At 39.7% G+C, this 19558-nt stretch overlaps 1 protein-coding gene across 1 annotated transcript; it reads right to left on the bottom strand.

Annotated features, from left to right (window-relative positions):
* Nucleotides 1-8622: 8622 nt before the first annotated feature.
* On the bottom strand, nt 8623-19150 carry LOC117258718 (putative sodium-coupled neutral amino acid transporter 8). The gene is made up of 10 exons (XM_033629825.2): nt 18877-19150; nt 18123-18321; nt 16054-16210; nt 15865-15969; nt 15713-15770; nt 12351-12465; nt 12118-12265; nt 11834-12036; nt 11553-11604; nt 8623-10534 (listed from the first exon to the last, which is right to left on the bottom strand). Exons 1-10 carry the CDS (start codon nt 19063-19065, stop codon nt 10432-10434), a joined length of 1329 nt encoding a protein of 442 aa, XP_033485716.2. The 5' UTR covers nt 19066-19150; the 3' UTR covers nt 8623-10431.
* Nucleotides 19151-19558: the final 408 nt, after the last annotated feature.

Raw genomic sequence — 19558 nt, 5'->3', positions numbered from 1 at the left:
CGCTCAAACACGCTTGGTCAATACTGCTACAGACAGCAAAACAGAGTACAAATGGAAGCAAGAATGCTTTTGACACCAGAAACTTTACAGAGAGAGAACATGTGCATCTCAAAACTGTACTCACAGGAGAGTATATGACATGCAGAGTATATGAATGATTCTGAGCTGGGATTTTCTGCCCATGGCTGTCAACATGAAGGTAGCTGAGCAGGCAGCTAGCAGCTAATGATGCTAACAGTGCAAACAGTGCTAACAGCGTGAACATTGCCACCAATGGCAACAGTGTTGACGGGGTTAATGGTATTTACGTAGGAGGGAACTGGAGGGTGGGTGCTAAACTTTCATGACAATGTCATGGCCATTAACAGCAGCAACCATCAAGCCCAGTACAGAGCGGAGGCGATTAGCTCGCCAGTGGGATACACACACAGGGACTCACGTGCACTAACATGGACGCGCAGCCAGTATGTCTACCACAACAAAGAACAGAGAAGCTCGGAATACAACACACACACAGAGGTAACGTGACTCCATTCTCTGCTCAGGTTGCCATTACTTGACTATATCTTTACATAGCAAACAGTTATTTGCCTCAATACAGTACTCGAGTATGTACTTGGTTACTCTCCACCACTGATCCTAGGCATTGTTATTAATTTTCTTTATATATGTACAACAGCATTTGCATTGTCAGAGACAGAGGATTGAGTTTGAATATGCTCTGTATAAATGACAGAAATAATTGCATGAAAAAAGTTATATGTTTTTTAAAGGACCTGGATGTAGACACACTGCTGGACACTGACTACAATCTTGTTTGCAGCCAGCTTCTCTTGGATGTGTGGAAAGATAAAGATTTATGGCCAGAGTATAAGTGGATCTGTGAATTAGATTTTTAAAAAAATCTTGCAAACACATACTGAGAAAACACAAACTGTATGTATGAAAATGTATGCAAGAAAGTGAATTAAAGGAGCTGCTGGGGTCTGAGAATTTGAACTATTACAGGAAACTGTAATATATACTGTCAACAACATTGCTAATTAATTCAATCATCATTTTAAATCTAAGATCAGATACAAATAAAATAAATCTTTCAGACATCACGTAGCCTGAAGCAACAATTACAGAACAATAAACCCAATTTATTAGCTTGTTATCTTGTAAGGTCTAAAACAATATGCTGTTCCTTTCTTCAGTGCTTTGGTTCATTACTGTTTTGACCTTTTGTTGATGCATTAACATAGATTATAACTGTAAACATTATTATAGCAAAATAACTAAATACAAAGGCCCGTGTTGCAGTTTAACTTTCTCTTTATGCTTGTATTCAGAGGAATTTGAGTCTCTGGCTGTTGAATAAACTCTATGATCCTCTATTCTATTGGATTTGCTTGTGTGTGCATCTTTCCAGCCAGATTATCCACAGTGAACTGATCTGTGTCATCATGTTATATAATTATTAGAGCTCTCCGCAGTATGAGCTGATGAAAAATGTTTTAATGCCATGTTTGAACGGGCTTTACAAACTGTTTGTATCCCTGCATTCATTTTTCTCCCCGTCCAACATACGTCACACAGATCACATATGCTGCTCATGAAAAGGTAATTCAGGCTTAAATAAGAAATATGTGACTGAGTGAAAACAGGACACTCACAGAGGGAGTCTCATACATAAATAATGCACCTTTGGGATATCCAGGTGCAATTAGGATTTCCAAAAAAGGGGGGTGTAAACATTTTGTCGTCAGATTTACTGCTATAACAGTGACGCCTCTTGTAATATTTATGTGTGCATTGTTTCTATTTATATCTTAATGCTCCCACAGTCCACGCAAGTGTGGATGGACAAATGCACTCGATTCAGTCAAGTGTTTGAAGAGGTTCTGAGAGAGGAAATAAATAACTAATTGTGGATATTCTGATAAGAGCTCTGGAGATTAAAAGTCTAAAAACAAAGATGATGTGAAGGTTAATCCTGCAGTACTGTGTTGTGAAGACAAACAAAACAATAAAAAGTTTTGTTTGCATACTAACTGCTGGATTAAAAGACTCTGTTTACATCTCTGCAGCTCAATTAACCAGGGCTAACCTTAACATTGTTTGGTAAATTGGTTTATTAGAAAATTACTTCAAAGGTATTTAAAGGGAATTTTATTTAGTCATGTAAAAAATAATAATAAACAGGGGCCCTTAGGGGACAAGGAAAGCTCTGAGTTTACAGTATTCAAATCAAATGCAACGGCACATATATCACAAGTGATATTAAAGAGATTGGGAGTTTTAAAGGTCATGTGTGACCATGAAAACATTAAATGTGCTCTGCAAATGGGAAGGGAGACAGACAGCATCCATACTGGGTGTAGTATATTACTCCTAAAGGGCAGCCACTCTCTAGTCCCCTCCAGCCTGCAGCTCACTGAGGTCTCCGCTCACAAACCAACCGTGTGACTTGGCCAGTGACGCCAGTTTTTTAAAAGTGTCCTGTGTGCTCAAAACCTACCTGCAAAGAGATAAATAACAAACTGAGCCATTTATGTTCACTTTAGATGGTTAGCCATTGCACTTCATATTTTGAAAATTTGGAAAAATCTCTCTCAGCCCTCTAATAGATGGAATAATTGTATGTTTTTTACTTGTTGGCATTTTATTTTTATGCTCTGTAAGGTGATCTGGGCATTTGGAAAGGCGCCTTTTTGAATAAGATGTATTACTGGTATAAACTGGAGTTCAAAGTCCGCTTGCACTTTGGACAGGATCATGTCTCCAAACTGTCTAAACTTCCATGTGAGATAAGTAATTACTGAAAACAGCTGTTCTGTTGGTTTGTTTATTTTCATTGTTCAGCTTTAACACCACTAACAGTGTATAAACACTAGCATGCAGAATGTGTATCCTGCTGTCTTCAGTTGTCCCCTAGTACCAAGAGGCTGACATTTTTGATTATAATTGCATTAACCTCAAGGCGATTGGATGTTTGGAGATGGTTGTCATAAAACGTTGCACAGGCGCTCATGGGTCCCAGTGGATGAATTGTAACCTTTCATGTAGCGCCATCACCAGGTCAAATTTGTCCAATAATTTGTTAATGATCAGCCAAGCTAATCCCATTCCCATTAGACTCAGTATGTTTAATGCAGATGTTTGCATACTAACGTAAAACACCCAAGGAGTTATCTAATGGGCAGCAGGGGGTGACTCCACTGGTTGCAAAAAGAAGTCCCATTGTATAAAAGTCAATGAGACAATGATTCTATTTATCACCCTTATTTATTACCTCAGTAAACATGTTCCTAATGAGTTCATGGTCTCAATCACTAGTTTCAAGTCTTCTCCAGTACAGCGTGATGTTCATTTTGTAAATTATGATCCCATCACTAGTAAAACAGACGATAAAGCAGGATATGCTTTCAGGCGTGGCCACCTTGTCATTGACAAGTTGCTGACATGGTGGTGTCATGGATTCTCAGTCAGATCCACCCCTCACTCCTACACAGCTCCACCCTTTCATCCACATATGGTCACTTCTAGCTCCAAAAAAACAGGATGGTGACTGCAAAAGTGCAAAACTTGAAGCTTCAAAATTGTAGTCCAATGGGTGATGTCAACGTGGCTATGTCTACTTTTTATATAGTCTATGAAAATAAGGCATTTAGCTCAAAGCATCCTCACAGAGATGATAGCATGGCGGTAGACTTTAAGTGTTTTTATTTTCTACATTTGGACATAATACAGACAAGACCAGCTGGTTTCTTCTTTCTATATGGATGCATTGGCTACCTAACACATTATATTGACTTATTACTTATTAACAGAAATGCATTTAGTCGACTATTTAGTTCACTTTACTGAGAACATCTGTGTTTATTATAGCTAAATAATTCTATTTCACTGACCGGACCGTCGTGGTGAAGAGGGAGCTGAGCTAGAAGGCAAAGCTTTCTATTTACTGGTCCATCTACGTCCAAAATCTCACTTATGGCCATGAGTTCTGGGTCGTGACCAGGAGAATGAGATCATGGATACAAGCAGCTGGGTGACCGTGTGACAGTGGCATGGGGTGGCTGGGCTCAGCCTTAGAGATAGAGTAAGGAGCTCAGACATCCGGAAAGAGCTCGTAATAGAGCCGCTGCTTCGTCACATCGAAAGGGGTCAGTTGAGGTGGCTTGGCCATCTGATCAGGATGCCTCCTGGACGCCTCCCATTGGAGGTGTTCCGGGCATGTCCCACTGGTAGGAGGCCCTGGGGTAGACCCAGGACACGCTGGAGGGACTACATATCTCATCTGGCATGGGAACACCTTGGGGGTCCCCCAGGAGGAGCTGGAAAGCGCTGCTGGGGAGAGGGACGACTGGGGTGCTTTGCTTGGCCTGCTACCCCCGGCATTAAAACTGTAACATCTTAAGAAATCAAGATTTTGTAATTAGATTTAAAATGGTAAAAAGTTACTATGTGTATGGGCTTTTTTTGTCATTATGTATTTTTTCCCCAGAAGTATGTGAATGCAGCGGTCATCACTTCACTGCTGTAATTGAATGGGAGGATGAAGCAAAGTGGGTGAATGAAGCCCAAATGCACATGACAGGATGAATAAATTCAACATGCAGTCAGCTGTTTTTTATTCTTCATCATTATTCAGAGTCTTGTGTGTAAATATAACGATGGGATTAATTTTGAATCATGTATCTTTCTGTACATTCACCATATCTAACTGCTGGACTAAATGTAATTAGTCAAGTTTCTGGGGCTTTGCAGATCCGACAATCCTCCTCTGATGTTAGCTTCACAGTTCGTTTGTGTGACTATTCCCCTTCAGTCTGAGAAACAATCAATAGAGACACAACTATGAGACGGTGTGAATTGAAAAGATCTTCACATTATTGTTACAAACATTTTACAAAAATTTGCACATTCCCATTTCAGCTAATTAAACTTCTGTCATGCTAAAGTTATGCTAAAGTTCAAATTCTGCTTTTCTTACTGGATATAAAGATTAATCAATGAAATGAAAATTGTTCAAAGTAGATCAGAATGCAATTTAATGGGTTGTTTTGTCGTTATGGTTCATTTGCTCCGTGCACACAATGTTTTGTCTACAAATGAAACAAAATCAACTATGTGGTAGAGAAGATATACTGTTAAAACATCTAAAGACACTTTAAGCATCACAAATAGGATTTAATGTAATCCTGATGTGCTGCACTCACACAAGATGACAGAGGCCTCTCCTTCACCTGAGCTCATTGCCACTCCAGTGATTATCCTACAGAGTTCGGCCAGAAGGTCAAAGATCCTCTGTCACCACTTCAATAAAGGCCTGAGCAGCAAAGTGATGGATGCATGTTATCTCCATTATGATGATCTCAGCCCGCTGGTCATAACCTTGATGCATAGAAAACAAGGTCACACACAATACATGCACACAATCGTGCCATACATGCATACAGACAGACCGACAGTTGACTGTTAGATGCACACACAGCGATACAATAACATCCCTCTTCTTAATCGGTCATAAAACTGCCAGTTATTCTGCAAATTAAACAGGAGCTATACAGCGTTTCTTCCCATCCTGAACACAAAAGGCATCCAGATTTCAATCGATGTGACAGTGACTGTGAGAGAAACTGCACACGCACACACACACACACACACATACAAAGTCACAGAATCATTCAGGACTCTCGCTCTTATCAGAAACAATTAACATTTAAAAGGGACGTTGCTACAAATTGCCATTTCATTAATTAGGACTGCAAGAAGCCTACATTACAAGTAATCTTTCAATAACAAAGTAGCTACAGGGGACAGCATAATAATGAGGACTGGAAATTATTTTTCACAGGCTGAGGAAAATGAAAAGATAATCTAATGAAAGACTTTTAGCCATGCTGCTGGATACGGCTTTACGGATGGCAGTATTGGTCTGTCTCTAAGTCCATCACTTTGGTCCAAACTGACATATCTGGACAATTATTTGACAGATTGACATTAAATGGCTCACAGACATTCCTGTTCTCGGCGGGCTGAACTGTAATAACTAACTGACTTTTCTTTAGTGGCATCATCAGATCAAAATTTTGTTTTCTTTAATTCTTTTACCTGCAAATGTACTAACACTCTAATCAGCCTCAACTGTAGGGGAGAACGGGGTCGGTCGTCACAGTTTTCACTTTTATTTAAAATCCTAAATAGATTCCCTTTTAATGTGTAATGGAAGCCTTAAGTGTCAGGTAGGAATATAGTGACCTTAATCTCCTGAAGCTTACTCTGTTTAAAAGATATGGATTGTCAAATCCCCATGGTGAGGTACCTAACCAGCTCAGGCACTAAGAGAACATAAGCAGGAAATATCATTCCTATTAGTGCATTTTTCATACTTATAAACAATGCAAAGAACAAAACAAAGAACATGTGACAGGCAACCTTGAAGAGAATGTGACAAACATTCCCAATTGTCAGTTGTCAGACTAAGCTAACAACCGGCAACAACTGTTTTAGCCTAGCTAAGGAAAAAAACTAACAAGTCCAAACTATAGCTCTCTGATCATACTTTTAAATGGTAATGATTGTTTCATTTAAAGCTACTCTTACCTTTCTTGCATCCACATCCACAACTCCCACCTCCCTCCAAAGTCCCCCTCCAAAGAGCGGTTACGTCAGTCGGAGGCCTCCATGTGGGGATTCGGTCCGAATGCAATGATTAGTCAGAGTTTTCTTAGAACCATATGACAATGGTACAATTATGAGTTTTAATCTCTGGTGGAATTCACTTACATTTTAGTGTGCCATCAACTTATTAATAGCATATTAATAGGTAAGTGTCGCTTTAATTAGGATTTATTAAAGAAAGGTTTCAAGGTAAACAATGTGAGACCGCAGTTTCCATTTTCATTTAAGAAAAACAGAGCAAATACAACAGATAGCATCGGACATAAACAAACACACAAAAAGTACACACACATATGCTCCTCCTTCTTCCTCGGGGATGTCAAAATTATTTTTTTTAGCTGCAATCAAACCATAATAAAGAAGCCGCTGCTGCTGTGTTCTATTTAATGCAGGTGCTGAATCTAAAATTCCCAGTATAATTAACATGGATGTAAAGAATATCAGAGATTATTTAAGATATTTTTAATCTATTATCTCTAAATCTTTGGACAGAGAGCAGAGCTATGGAGGAGATGTATTTTTTTCATTATAAACCACTTGTGTAAAAGCCTAGAAGAGAAACACAGATGAGCCTGATATTTAGATTTTGACATGAAAAACATTCAATGCCAAGTGTTTTACTCCTGAAATGCCCCTGTAGATGACCTCTGACCCCAATTCTGAAAGTTTCAAAATTGTTAGCACTGCACCCTGGCATGATAGCATGCCAAAGTGAAGTGGTAAACGTTTACCTGCTAAACCTTAGCATGTTAGCATTGTCATTGTGTGCACGTTAGCATGCTGACGTTCACTGTGCCTAAGTATAGTTTCACAGACTCACTAACAGGCTGGAAACTCTTATTTTCATTTTTTGGTATGAAACAGAACAATGGCCGTTGTGAAGTCATAACTACGATAGGCTATTCTTTCCTTTTAGGAGGTATGAGATGAGACAGTGAGCTGAAGTGCTAATCTCCTGCATGTTAGCCGAATTTCCCAGGACTGCTGAGTTGCCTTTACAAATCTGTGGGCCAGTTGACAGAGAGTGCAGCAGTAGGACTCAAGAAGGAGTTTGTGTGATTTTCAAGGATTTTTTTGCCCGCATTTAGGGGATTTAGTCAATTGGTCAGAAGGCTGAAATATAATCCCATGGGCTAAACACAAGTAGAGTATCACAGTTTGAGGTTTTCCCTTAAGGACATTAACGCTGCACAAGATGACACAAATATAGCTGAAGTGTCTGTACGGAGCAGCTGTGGGTTTCTACAAGGTCTGTTTTTGAATGTTCTTGTTCTGTGTGTGTTCACACAGATCTGTATGTGAAGTTAGCGTGCCCTATATGTTGCTTTTAAGTAGACCCCTCCAGGCACAGATACAGCACTCATTTTCTTTGTTTACTGTAAATCATTATTCACTAACACACATGTGTGAGTGTGTGCACACCCACAGGCAGCGCGCTATAACTCCTTTAAGCTTGAAGTCAATAAACAATAAACATGGATATTCAGCATACCTCAGCCATCAATCTGTGCTCAATGAAAGCTGCAGATTTATGTCACCGATACGATTCAGGCCATGTGGAGGTCAGTGGAGAGAGAGAACAGAAAAATCCAGAGGAGGGATAAGAATCATGTGCTTGAGAGAAAACAATATAAATATCATTCACTTGGATGTGAACATGTATTTCAAGGGCATAAAATCCATCTGTGTGTATTAAAACAATAATGTCTTGCTTAGTTGATATACACGTGCTGCTTGCTTGTCTGAAAGATCCCTCACACCACAATAATGATAAGAACTGTTTTTTCTCTTATCTGTGATTTCAATATGCCGCTCCACACATGCATGAATGGGTGACTACATAGAGAAATAAATAATGCTTCAGTAGTGCAATACTGCCCCCTGGCAGTGTTTGCAAGTACAAATGAGACTAAAGAGGCAGCGACACTGTGATTTGTTATCTACAGTTTTTCTCAATTGTTTGGACACATTTATTCATTCAGAAGAATTTTCATAGCAGTTCAGATACAGGCATAAACTGAAAGCCATTGATTTGCAAAATGCTCTCACACTCACAAGAAACTAAACACATGCAACAAAAGCAAATATTTCCTTCACACAACACAACTTGTGGTCAAATAATTGCATTCTTTCAATCAGTCATTACATAGTGGACAACAAAATATAAAATACAGTTGTCAATATGAGCCTTAATTTGTCTTATATGCCCGCATCATTTGTCGATACTTTGCATAGTTACTGTATAGCAAGCACAAAAAGCAAGCAAGCATATCACAACATGAATTGTATTCTCTCCTCCAAAGATGATTTTACAAGAGATACCAAACCCTGCCAGTCTGCAGCAGCACTTTTTACACCTTTTGAGATGCCCTGTTGAAACACTGTAAAAGAAACATCTTCTAAGAAAGTTTTCTTCATCCACTTTATTCTTATTATTATTTATTCTTATTCTTATATCTACAGTTTTTTGTTTGACACGTAACTGTCGTTGACATGTAATACTTGCATCGAGCACCTAGAGTATAGTGCAGCTTTTGTGCCGCATTATTTACTTACAAAAGAACAAATAAAAAATGTTACCCAACCTCAGAAATACTCAGAAACATTTTTTTATTGTAGTCAATCAGAATTTTTTCATGTCATTCTTTTTGGCTGGACTGCTATAGCAATACAGGGTTTTACCCATCTTGTCTTCATATTTTTCAAACTCAGAAATGCTTAATAACGGTCTCTTCCTCTCCTTACTTTTTCTTCCTTGATCCATGATTGCAAATAGCAACACAGAGGTGGCATCTTTTATAGATGGATACAAACTGACCGCTGATTAAAGAGTTGTTTGAAAGAGTTTTTCACAGGTGCATCAGAGATTCATAACTGTGCACGTACTTTGTGTCAGCTGTGAATAGATCTTTTCCTTTTGTTTAACACAGTTAATCCAACAGAGTTTGGGGTCTTTCTAGCTGTTTTGAAAAAGGGTTTGTAAAATGTGTGACACCAGTCAAATACTGGTAACACATCTGCACGAGAAGACTTCTGCTGTGCTGACAAGGTGATGATGAAGATCAAGTGGATTCCAGTTTTGTGAAGCATGTTTTAGCAATCCAGAAAAAAATGTTATATACTATAAATATATTATTGACATACATGATTAATTTAAATGGTAAATGGAAAATGGACCTGTATTTGTATAGCACCTTCTAGTCATCTGACCACTCAAAGCGCTTTTTACGCTACGAGTCACATTCTCCCATTCACACACACATTCACACACTGGTGGCAGAGGCTACCAAACAAGGTGCCACCTGCTACTCAATTTTTAACACACTCACACACCGATGGAACAGCCATCGGGGGCAATCTGGGGTTCAGTATCTTGCTCAAGGATACCTCTACGGATACACATCCTATACATACATAACAATTAAAAACCTAACAATACATTCCTCTCTTCGCCTGAAGTCAGACAGTGGATTCAAAGATCCAGACACAGGCAGGTCTTCTCTTTAATATTACATAATTGTCCATTAACAATCCATTTAAGTCCAATATTTATGTATCACACACACAGAAATATTACATTCTCACATAGTGAATATATATTTTGTATCCAGGTCGTGGATGACCTTTGAAGGATCATATATACAACTAAAACCACCTTTACAAATGCAACTTTCAGTTGTGCAAAAAAAAAAAAAAACGCTGTGAAGTCACAGTGAAGCAGTGGCTGCAGATAGTGTAGTGGTGATATTGGTGTGAAGATCAGAATTTGTCGCAAAGCTCCATGACTGCGATGGTTGTGCTCTGTCCAAAGATGAAGGCTCCAACTACAACAGTTATGACTCCCCAAACTGATAAAATCACCCTGTAAAGATCAAAGGACATCAAGAGAAACACCAGTACAGACAATATACATTTTCAACTTTAATTAATAGTCATTAATCATCATTTCCATTATTAAAGCATCCTCATGTTAAAACACAATGGATCAAATCAGCTCTGGAAATGAATGCCCTCGAGACCTCTTTTTTTCTGGAAAGACAAACATTTCAGTTCTACAAAATAAGAAACACTTTTCTTTCCTTCTTGGGAGACAATGCAAACCGTGCTCTAAAAGTAGGACTCTGTGGACTGACTAAGGCAGATTGCTTCTTGCTTGCTACTTTTGTAACTGTCACTCTCCACGTCGTGACCTCATGGTCATGTTTGTATGACCAGCTGCAGGATTTTATTTGGAACATGGCTCTGCTTTATTCAGTGATTTTTACTGGTTTTAATCACCTTGTCCATTTGTTTTGGAGAGAAAGAGACGTCTGTGGATAATTCAGCTGCTGGTAAAAACCTTCTTAACAAAGAACACTGAAGGGAGAGGTTTCAGCTTGTTGCAATCTGCAATGCTCTCCTCACACTGGACCTTCAGGTTTGTAATTTCCTAACAATTTCCTAGGAATGTTCCTGGAGAAAAAGAACTAGTTTGGTTCTAATTAAAGGATAAAGAGGAATTCCTTCAAAGAAAATCTCAATTTAAACCCAAATTAATATTCATTCATAATTCAGTCACTATCTGAAACTTAATTCTACATAAATGTTAAATTGTATGTTTGCCTGTAAACAAATTCATGTTGAGTTGACCTGTTGACCTGATGCTAAGTTGCTCTCAAGTGACTTAAAGACTCTCTAGGTTACACTAGCAATTGGAATTCATTGAAAGTGAACCAGCTGAACACCAATTGTCTGTATTTTCCCTGTAAGTAGTCCCATATTTCAGGATTGTTTCCAGGAAATGTATTGAAAATTATTAGGAAAGAATTCAGAAAATGATGGACTTGTATAACAAAGCATCTTGATAATTATCTCATGTGTGTCTGTAAGTGCACACTCACCTGACTCTTGGATTCACAGGTTCAGTTTGCATTGTGAACATTAAGCAAAGACCTGCAACACACAAACACACACACCACCGGGGTTACATTACTGAGTCACATGTGTAGCTATCAAACGATGTATTCTATAAAGGTTAGTTCAACTCAAAGTGATTTACAGGAGACTGACAAGTTAATATGATACAACAAATAAAAATCATGTAAAAATACAAAGCCATACATTGCTCATTAAGTCACAGACATGTACATACACAGATTAAAAGTTAAGGTTGTTTACATACCAGGAAAAATAAAGATGAAGAAGGCGCTGATTCCTCCAATGACACTGATGACCTCACCCATGTCCGGGACAAACATGGCGATGAGAAGAGTGATGGTGATCCAGATCACAGTGAGAACAACTCTGCAGCGACTCTCAAATGAATGAGTGACAATTCCTCGACGACGTCTTTGAACACGCAGCAGCAGGTTCAGGATGACAGATCTGACACAGACAACATGTTAGGTGTTGAAACACACGCAACAACTCAAAATATACAGAAAAGGCAACTTTGGTGTCTCTCACCTTCCCAGAAGAAGAATAATAGGATAAATGGTGATAATCGATATTCCAAAAAGTAATCTGGAAATGATCATGACCACATCATTTCCTGGATATGACATCAAAATATCAGAGGCAACCGCTCGTCCAAACGTCATGAAGCCGAACACACCTGGAGATGGAGAGATTGGATGTGATGAGCAGCCTTCAGGTAAGAACACAATGCACTGAGGTTGACACTTTAGAACTGAACTCACCGGTTAGAGTGTAGATGAGTAAACAGAAAAACATGGAGAGTACAGAAATGATCACCCAGTGCAAGAGCTTTTGGTTCTCCATGCTGCTGTAGATGGCGATACAGGCTTCATGGCACTGCCGACACACACAGGCACACACTGATTATTGAGATCAGTTTTTAGTTATCCAAAGTCCTGCCTGCTTTTTTTGTAATTTAATGAGAGTATCATGAACACTGGGTAAATTAGTTAGCATATCTCAATACATGGAATCCCTTTATTGACATCTTCTACTACTGTTTCTAAAATTAGGGCTGCACAATATGACGAAAATATGTGAATTGCAATAACATTGTTGAACATGGCTTTGATGATATTACATGAAATAAATAAACAGATATTAAAGTTATGGGTGGATTATAAGACACAGTGGGATTTAGCTACGTACAACATGTTCCTGGATCAACATCCCACACTGCAATCCTGGACAAGCACTGCAATCAATCAATCACTGTTCTCTGACGTCATCAGTGCGCTGCCTCTGTGCGTTTTTCAAAATTCCTTTGTGCTCATTTCGAGCTAAGATAAGTTTTCCAAATTGAATTTAGTACAATTGAACAAAATCCTCAGTAACACTGTAGGGTTATCGAGTTAGCTTGCTAACTATAGGCTATGCTAACACATAAGCTTGCCAATAGGCAACATTGTCAAAATTTGGTTCCAATGTCGGAGCCATTTTGGCTTTAAACATACACTCAGTCTTGCTCCCATCACTTCAAATCCTTTTTTCCCTCTGGCCCTCATGGACCTAGCGTTCAAATTATGGCACAGAGAGGGCACAGTTTTCATAAGGACCTTTTTGTAAATAATTCATTCATCTCTTTTGATGCTTTAATTCAAAAAATGACATTCCTTGATCTTATTTCAGCTTTTTACAGGTTTGTAGTTTATCATTACACAGTACACAACGTCACCCCTCCTCCCACCAAACTGCCCCCTTGAGGAATGTTTACAGTCTGAGTCAAACCTTAAAGGACAGATTTCTAAAGTATATGATCTAATCCAGCACATAAATCCTCCATCACTAACCAGGACAAAAGATGCCTGGGAACAAGACCTTAGGACGAGGATGACTATCCCCGACAACATCTGGAATCTCAGCATTAGTCACATTTATTTCTCATCCATTTGAATCAGTTACTGCCTGCTGCAGTTCAAGCTCTGTCACCATCTCTATTTCACTAAAGCTAAACTGTCAAAAGTGTTCTCCATGTTTGATGACAGTTGTCCTAGATGCAAACAATCTCCTGTCACAATGAGACACATGTTCTGGTCATGCAACTCATTATGTAACTTCTGGACGTCTATATTTGAGGTATACTCATATATTTGCAAGAAAACAATAGATCCTGAACCATTTAGAGCACTATTTGGCATACCTCTAACATGACAGGGTTTTTACTTAATACTAATCGAATGTGATTGCATTTAAGTCATTGTTAGCACAAAGGCTTGTTCTTTTGAAATGGAAGGCTACCTGCACCCCTTCCTTTATACAGTACAGGCCAAAAGTTTGGACACACCTTCTCATTCAATGCGTTTTCTTTATTTTCATGACTATTTACATTGTAGATTCTCACTGAAGGCATCAAAACTATGAATGAACACATGTGGAGTTATGTACTTGACAAAAAAAGGTGAAATAACTGAAAACATGTTTTATATTCTAGTTTCTTCAAAATAGCCACCCTTTGCTCTGATTACTGCTTTGCACACTCTTGGCATTCTCTCCATGAGCTTCAAGAGGTAGTCACCTGAAATGGTTTTCCAACAGTCTTGAAGGAGTTCCCAGAGGTGTTTAGCACTTGTTGGCCCCTTTGCCTTCACTCTGCGGTCCAGCTCACCCCAAACCATCTCGATTGGGTTCAGGTCCGGTGACTGTGGAGGCCAGGTCAGCTGCCGCAGCACTCCATCACTCTCCTTCTTGGTCAAATAGCCCTTACACAGCCTGGAGGTGTGTTTGGGGTCATTGTCCTGTTGAAAAATAAATGATCGTCCAACTAAACGCAAACCGGATGGGATGGCATGTCGCTGCAGGATGCTGTGGTAGCCATGCTGGTTCAGTGTGCCTTCAATTTTGAATAAATCCCCAACAGTGTCACCAGCAAAACACCCCCACACCATCACACCTCCTCCTCCATGCTTCACAGTGGGAACCAGGCATGTGGAATCCATCCGTTCACCTTTTCTGCGTCTCACAAAGACACGGCGGTTGGAACCAAAGATCTCAAATTTGGACTCATCAGACCAAAGCACAGATTTCCACTGGTCTAATGTCCATTCCTTGTGTTTCTTGGCCCAAACAAATCTCTTCTGCTTGTTGCCTCTCCTAAGCAGTGGTTTCCTAGCAGCTATTTGACCATGAAGGCCTGATTGGCGCAGTCTCCTCTTAACAGTTGTTCTAGAGATGGGTCTGCTGCTAGAACTCTGTGTGGCATTCATCTGGTCTCTGATCTGAGCTGCTGTTAACTTGCCATTTCTGAGGCTGGTGACTCGGATGAACTTATCCTCAGAAGCAGAGGTGACTCTTGGTCTTCCTTTCCTGGGTCGGTCCTCATGTGTGCCAGTTTCGTTGTAGCGCTTGATGGTTTTTGCGACTCCACTTGGGGACACATTTAAAGCTTTTGCAATTTTCCGGACTGACTGACCTTCATTTCTTAAAGTAATGATGGCCACTCGTTTTTCTTTAGTTAGCTGATTGGTTCTTGCCATAATATGAATTTTAACAGTTGTCCAATAGGGCTGTCGGCTGTGTATTAACCTGACTTCTGCACAACACAACTGATGGTCCCAACCCCATTGATAAAGCAAGAAATTCCACTAATTAACCCTGATAAGGCACACCTGTGAAGTGGAAACCATTTCAGGTGACTACCTCTTGAAGCTCATGGAGAGAATGCCAAGAGTGTGCAAAGCAGTAATCAGAGCAAAGGGTGGCTATTTTGAAGAAACTAGAATATAAAACATGTTTTCAGTTATTTCACCTTTTTTTGTTAAGTACATAACTCCACATGTGTTCATTCATAGTTTTGATGCCTTCAGTGAGAATCTACAATGTAAATAGTCATGAAAATAAAGAAAACACATTGAATGAGAAGGTGTGTCCAAACTTTTGGCCTGTACTGTACATAGGGTCAAGGAAGTCATGATGTGTCTTTAAATAGAGAAGCTAGGATTTTCCATTACATTTCTCTGTGCTTTTTTATTTGGAAGATGTTAACTCCATAATGCCAAACATATAAAGCCTTTAATTTACTACAGTGAAAACTTAACTTCACTTGTTCATACTACTCTCACACTTAAAATCCTGAGTGTGATCTTACCTGGAAGCCAAAGCAGATGGTCGGCACCACACTGAACATTGAAGCCCACGAACTCACACTGACAAACACACACAGACAATAACTGATGAGTACAAAACAACAGCCAATGATAAACACACACGTGTGCACCCATTAATAACAGCGTCACTCACCCTTGGCTGTGCTCTGGAGTTATTATAACAGTGTGGCTCTCCATCAGGTAATATTTGACAATCACAGCCACACACAGATACGTAGCAGCCAGCGTCCCCAGCACACTGATGTGAGGAGAAAATGGTTAGATCACATCAAAGTTTACACTCAGCTGGATGTCATTCTGAGCACAGATAAGTGTTGTGTACCTTGTGTATTTCTGGATGCCGATTTCTTTTGGGATGGAAAGGGGTAGGATGATGAAGAGGCACATGATGAAGAGGGCAAATCGTTGGTCAGTGTACCAGTGATACGGCATCTCTCCCTCGACAGACCCAGTGACTGTCTCATATAAAGAAATACACACTGGAAGAAGAACAAGTCAAAATCAGACTCATTATTCATCTGCTGCAATAAAGACATGAGAATAACAGTAATATAACTGTTTTAGTATGCACGCTCACTGTATCCTTTACAAGCTCATTGACATCTGCATCCTGCTTATCAATATGGTTTATGTTGTTTTAATGGCTGCAACATACATACTTCAACCTTGGTGGATGTACATACAGAATAATTAAAACAGAACATTTATGTATATGAAGCACTTTATGTCACTACAGTAAAGTGCTCCATCTGCACTGTGCTCTGCAGAATTGGAAATGGATTTTTTGTATTTTTGGTGGTGGTGGTGTGTCTGTAAATCCAATCAAATGCTCTGTTTAAAATTGGAACAGAGCAAAAACATTAAAGGGATTTGAATCATTTCAGATGGACAAAACGGCAGGGAGACAAAAGATAAAAAATAAAAGGGTAGCATTACTGCTCCCAGTCATATGTTTTTACCCTAATACTGGCTAGAATGAAAATTAAAGTGCAGATGATTTGTGGTCGGAAAGAGATTAATTTTTTGATATGGGAAATGGCTGCCAAATTGATCAGAAACTCAGACGAATACTTTGACAACATGAAAACATTATAACATTGTGCCATAATACAGACGCAAATATCTTTATTATTTATGACAGGTGATAGTGCCCGAAAAGCTGTGTAGTGTCCATTTGGACAAAAGTTTAGGGACCATAGTTCTTGTTAAGAGAAAGACAAACCCAAGTCTTTCACAGTGTAACAGGGAAAAGGACATTGAGATTGTATGAAGTGGTTAGTTGTATAACTGACAAACATTCAAACACACTTATTCAATGTCTCTCCTGCCTCCGACACTAAGGTCTCTGCAGGGTTCACATAGTTAAACTCAAAACTTTTTCATACCACATAGAATGCAATCTAATACCTGTTTAACGATCATAGTGTTCAAAGTATAAAAGTATGATGGAAAACCAGTCGGGACAATATGGCCCAGAGTTATTAATTATTATATAACAGCCAATACAATAATTCCTAATGATGTAATCAATCATGTTAATGGACACAGATAATCAGCAATACATGGATGGATTAATTAGCCAATTAAAAATAATTCATTAACTTGAAGTTTAATTATTTTTTTAGCTAAAATTGACACTTGCCCATTATGAGACCTTAACTTCTTAGCTCCTGTAGCTACTGATGTTTGCTGCAGCTCTGATGGTGCTGACTGAAACTCCACAATCTTCACCATGTTTCTTTTCCTAAACGTAACCTCAGTAACTTTACATTAATTAGGTAACTTTATGTTAAGGACATAACGTCATTCATGGGCCGCATTTGTAGGACATCAGATAAACTGTTGCGTGTGAATTTTCTCAGGATGTCATACAAACCGCTTGATGATGATATGCTGCTTGACACCTGGGTTACACCTAGGCAGGACGCCATGCTGTCAACCACCATTCAAGACCAACAAACAACTAAACGGATTGTTTTTTTCCTGGGACATTGTTGTATTTCCAGTGGCTTTATAGCGTTTTATCCATCGTTGTTTTTCCACTGGAGGATAGTGCCACAAAAAGCAGTTGTTGTTTTACTGAGACACTGGCAGTTTCTTCAGCCGTGCATATGCCACCAAAACCAGGGTTTTTGGCTTTTCCTAGCCATAACCAAGCAGTTTTTGTGCCTACATCTAACCACACGTTAACCACAGGGTTGTTGAATCATAAAGAAATGTAAAATTCCATCTGTTCCATCATTTATATGTCCACCACATAATAATGTACAATGTAACATATGTGTGGTTTACCAAAATGTACAATGCAAACATGTTTTCTGGCATCTGGGTTGCTTTCTTGTGGCCAATGAGAGAACCTACATTGTGAAAATAACTTCACTCAGCACTTACATTTCTCCAGCTGGTCCTGCACCACCACGAGGAAGGCGACACATATCATGAAGAGGTTGAAACAGAAACAGACTTCACAGAGTTGACCCACAGCTCCTCCACAAACCTCTCTCACTACATCCTGATACGTCTTCTGTCTGCTGACTGATGAGGCATAGCCAAGGATGACCAAACCACTGATGAGGAAGACCAATGAAACCTGCAGGGCACATACATACAAACAACCATAACTGTACTGTGCTGATAACTGTTTGAACTGCATCTGAATTTTAATATACGTAAATATGCAGGAGGGAGAACACACAGAAAAATGACTCAATTTCTCCTTGGAACACCTTGACCTCTTTGAGTCCTGGGCCAGTTCTAGGAAAGTCAATCCATCGATGACAAACACACACACACTTTTTTTGCTGCAGTGCAGTGAAAGTTCAGGTCCTCACCTAAACTGGAAGCTTCATTAGAGCTCACCTGTGAAAAAGATGTGCCTCTTTCACACCAGAGAGAGACTGCAGGGTGGTGAGTCTATACATACACAGTCTGCAGGCTAACAGCCAAACTAACCCCCCAAAGCCACTGAAGAGTAACATATTTAAAGATATAAGTCAATTTTAAAGTTTATAGTAATCCCATCAAAGTGTGGGTCATACTCATGCAGGGGCCCCTCTGTGCACAACAAGTCTGTAACACTTTTTTCTAAACAATACACTGACAACAGCAGCTGGTAGTCTGAATGTTGCAGGTGTGTGATCCTCACCAGCTCCACACTGACGGCAGTAGTCACTCCCCCCGCCTTCTGGAAAGCCCAGGGGAAGTTGAGCAGTCCGGCTCCCAGCGCAGACTTCAGCATGATGAACACCGCGCCGAACGAGCCGAGCCGCGGCGGGTCCGCGTGAGATGCAGACCGGGCCAGCAGGCTGATGCTCTCCCGGGCCAGTTCCTCCATGACCCTGATCAAAGCTCAATATACCTTTTCAAAAAGACTGTCAACACGACCTACTCTTACAGCGTTGTCCAGGTGTTTGGTTCAGTTCATCCCTCTGAGTTTCTTTACAAGTAGTGGGAAACAATGCAAATATATAGCCTACACCCACGCGTGCATACGACTCACGTGGTCTAATTGGACATTTTGACTATTAGGCATTTCACTGTGAGGTGAGAAATTTGTCACTAAAGTGAGTATGTTTGCTTGTGGTCTCCCTCTGTTTCTCTTTTTAGGTTTGTCTCTGATATTTTTAAAGCTGAAGGAGAAGTAGGACAAGATAACATGGCACAGGAAAGTGCACTTCCCCTGAAAAAACACCAATGGGCATAAAAACATGGGCTCTTAAAGTAAGTAGTATGGCTGGACTAATCTGCCAGGGGGCTGCAGGGCACAAATATGCTGCTGGGTCTCCTGTTACTCCCAGAATGTGTACATTTTTTTTCTTTGCTGGAAT

Source organism: Epinephelus lanceolatus, chromosome 2 (assembly GCF_041903045.1).
Source record: "Epinephelus lanceolatus isolate andai-2023 chromosome 2, ASM4190304v1, whole genome shotgun sequence".
NCBI lineage: Eukaryota > Metazoa > Chordata > Actinopteri > Perciformes > Serranidae > Epinephelus > Epinephelus lanceolatus.
This window is presented reverse-complemented; position numbering and strand designations above follow the sequence as displayed.